At 37.2% G+C, this 3,847-nt stretch overlaps 1 protein-coding gene across 1 annotated transcript; it reads right to left on the bottom strand.

Moving 5' to 3' along the window:
• Positions 1–270: 270 nt before the first annotated feature.
• Positions 271–3,586, bottom strand: LOC127856095 (beta-microseminoprotein-like). The gene is made up of 3 exons (XM_052392087.1): positions 3,424–3,586; positions 1,432–1,549; positions 271–406 (listed from the first exon to the last, which is right to left on the bottom strand). Exons 1-3 carry the CDS (start codon positions 3,521–3,523, stop codon positions 280–282), a joined length of 345 nt encoding a protein of 114 aa, XP_052248047.1. The 5' UTR covers positions 3,524–3,586; the 3' UTR covers positions 271–279.
• Between the last annotated feature and the right edge of the window lie 261 nt (positions 3,587–3,847).

The following is a 3,847-nucleotide window of genomic DNA, read 5'->3' as shown; positions in this document are numbered from 1 at the left end:
AGCATTTAATTGTAATGCGTCGTTACAAGAAAGAAATGAGAGACTCCACAATACAAGAAAGAAATGAGAGACTCCACAATACAAGAAAGAAATGAGAGACTCCACAATACAAGAAAGAAATGAGAGACTCCATAATACAAGAAAGAAATGAGAGACTCCACAATGCCTACCATGTTATGAGTGCTCTCATCTATTTAATGTTACATATTTTGTTTATTTCAAAACAATCTGGAATCATAAACGGGTCAATGTGGGGTCGGTTTTTACGCATGTTTATGTTTATCGCCTGAAGCCCCGACACGGCCTGTTGGGACGCCGGGCGTCTACGAAGAACAGTTCGCAGCTGTTGGGGCGGTTCACTTGCTTGCAGCCGTCGATGTTCACCGGGCCTGCATTTTTGCCATACCTGAAACGTTTGTGGTGTTAGTGCACTTTACATGGACAATATCATCGTCATGTTGAAGTCATTTACCTTTCAAGAGACGACATTTGATATCATCTGATATCATCTGAATTGTTTAATATCTAGTGGTCTGATTTAAGGAATGTCTGCGCCTACCATGGCACATTTCTCTCAATGTTTTAAGCAGCGTAAAATAGCGCCCCTATAATACTTCCTCTCAGCTGTCTTAACATTGATTCACTGAACCATTTCCCCCTACAATTAGCTGGAGAGGGCAGAGATTGGACTGGAACCAGCATAGCTGGATCAAATCATTGCCTTCATAATCAACCACGTGTCAAGCCACGTAGTACAATAATTTTACCGTTGTTATTTTTATTTTTTTGAATTAAGGTTATTTATGTTTTATTTTTCAAAATATAACAGAAAAATGATACTACTTTTAATAATATTATACTTCACCAAAAAAATAAAATCCTAGCAAATCTGGTAGGATTGACTTGTGATGACAGAGGTTGTATGTGAGAGCACGGAACGACAACTCTGCGTGGAGATTGGGTTCGCTTAACTGTGATAACAGTATGATACCAATAATTATGTGTGGTATACACGAGATTGGGGGGGGGGGGCGTCAAATACAGCTGGCTTTAACTAAGCTCCATATAAAAGATATCAGAGCAACTGTTCGAAAATTTGCGTGCATCTGACTATGTTACTATCGTGATTGTTAAAAGAAAGTTTAATATGTATCACAGAATTTACTTTGTTTGAATTATATACCCCCATGAACGATTTTTTTATCTTAAACTAGTGAAAGAACAGGTCAAGCGTTTGTTTGGCTACATATTCTTTGACTGAATATTCACATGACGCTAATTTTGCGAAATGACGTCAATAAACTCAAAAGTCGTCACATTAGTAAACAACCTTTTTGCTTTAAAAATGACCTTACATTTTTATAATAACATGACTGGCAATTCAAAGTTTAAACACTCACATTATTCATCAGTCACGTAGCGATATCTTACCCGCAACATGACATCCCCCCATCCTCACAAGAGCATTCCACGCAGTGAGGGGCCGGCGCCTTGTATGAGGAACCAGAAGCGAAAACGTGACCCTCGTATTCGCAGCTCGAACCTGGTCCTATGGAAACAGTGTAAATCATTATAATATTTTGCTTTGGTAAAACGGTACAGCTCGTAGCCATTATACATTTCCGCGGCGACACCACGAATCGCGAAGCGACGACGTAGCGCGGCGGTGGTCATCGTTTCTGGCCACCGCTTGCAAATATTTCCCCTGTGGCGTAACACATCATATTGTCGACCGCTGTGAACCGCGGCAATTGTCGTCGCGAAACACCGCGGAGTAACGCGGCGAAACATGTCGGATTGTCGTGACGTTATCTGGATTACGGAACATGAAAACTGAAAATACAATGTAATACATGTATACAATTTCATTGCTTTTATCCGTTTATTAAGGCATGCAGTGACCGACTCCCCATCTTAATCCTGATTATATTGCGCTCATGAAGTCTTGCTACAATTATCTGGCCCAGTGTTTGTCCTTGCATTGTGTTCGTTAATTTAAAGAGACCTTTTTATAGATTTTGGCATGTATTGCAGTTTGTCATTAAATGTTTTATATTAATAAATGTAAGCATAGGATCAAAAAAGCTCCAGTAAAAATCAAGAATAAAATTAAAGAAAGAAAAAAAAAGTAACCCTTAACTGGGCTCGAACCACTGACCCCTGGAGTAAATGTCTAACGCTTAGACCAATCGGCCATCCGTGCTCAAACAATTATTGATGTATTTTATACTTTATATAAGCAATCCTCGTAGTGCCACACAATATAACGACAGCAAATTATTAAATCGTTTCGCGTTGCAACGCTTTATACTTTTCAGTTTTTTAAAGATGCATATAATGGATATTTAAGAGCATGGTAAATGTTCAGTATTACTGTTTCTTCACAAATAGCATAAATACAACGAAAATTTACGAATATGAGACAAAAAAAATAATTTTGTCAATTTACCAAAACGTAAAAAGGTCCCTTTAAAACACTACCCGCGACTTGTGCACAAGTGTATTTTATAATGTAACTGAATAAAATAAAATAAAGTAGGTTTGCCATTCTATACGTTTTTGTGGCCAAAGGTGGGGTTATTTTCTGTTAAGATTTAACTTTTTATTTTTATAAAACAAAATGCAACGACGTTTAACAGCAAACTCATTAAGAAAGCAAATGTTCATTTAAACGTGAGGTACATCATTTAGTTACTAAACAGATGTTTTAATAATTTAAATTTGTTACAAATTTTAACTATCAACGACAGTCGACATTTAAAGGAGACCAGCATATCGGAATTTACCGAATTCGATCAATATGAGACTCGGTCTGGACGTTTCGGGCTTAATGCAAGTGCGTGAAGTGTCGTTCCAGATTTAGCCTGTGCTGTTCGTACATGCTACTCATGGACGACACTTCCCGCTTTTATGGTATGTTTCGTTGTAATGAAGTCTCTTCTTAGCGGAAATCCAGTAAAGGCGGAAATAGTCGCCCCTGGTTATCTGGGCATGTCGAAGCTCGACACGATTTATACTGCGGCCAGCTTTGGCGTTTTAAGCGCCGTGAAACACTGCGATCATTTTAAGACTGGATTCGACAAATTGCTAAGAGCTGTACTGTATGTATTTAAACCACCGCCCAACATTTTTTAACGTGGAATATTGATTACCAAGATCGGTCCGTAAAAACGTTGTTTTTTTCCTTTTGAAAAGGTTATGGTTTCACTTAAACTACGTATAATAATAATATTATTAATTAGTAGTAGTATTAGTATTATCATTAAACAAAGAATAATTAGAATAATAAACACAATAATAATAGTAAAACAAACATTTGACAGTCACATAGAAAAAGAAAATAGTATAGTTTTTATGAATTAAATAACAACATAGTATCATCATATCCTTGTATGCTATTAAATAATACGCTTACGAACTCACCTGTTGGACCTGAGAGGAAGCAGAAAGCCTCTACACCCGGAAACACAACCATCACTGCAAACAAACAAACCACAAAACCCATGGCCATGTTAGACACCATTTTGTCCTCCGTTGTTGTATTGCGCGTTCAAAGATTGTGCAAGATTGGGAAAATTCACGCGAGCGGGCGTTATTTATACACGCGAATGATGTGATTGTGAGGAATAGGCTCGATGATTTATACGCATTAGGACAAAAAATATACAGTTGCTTGGTTCGTATCATCAATGCTGTATCAGACCGCAATATGTTGTTGTGCAAGTCACATTTTTTTCACATTTCGAATTAAACGTTAACATTTCAAAACATATACATGCCACATCCTATTATATGTATGTTTTAAATTATTGCCTAATGCATTATAAAATGTTCAATTAGTCTCTTT

The sequence above is a fragment of the Dreissena polymorpha genome, chromosome 13 (assembly GCF_020536995.1).
Source record: "Dreissena polymorpha isolate Duluth1 chromosome 13, UMN_Dpol_1.0, whole genome shotgun sequence".
Taxonomy (NCBI): domain Eukaryota; kingdom Metazoa; phylum Mollusca; class Bivalvia; order Myida; family Dreissenidae; genus Dreissena; species Dreissena polymorpha.
The sequence above is the reverse complement of the archived record's forward strand: the minus strand, read 5'-3'. Positions and strand labels throughout refer to the sequence as shown.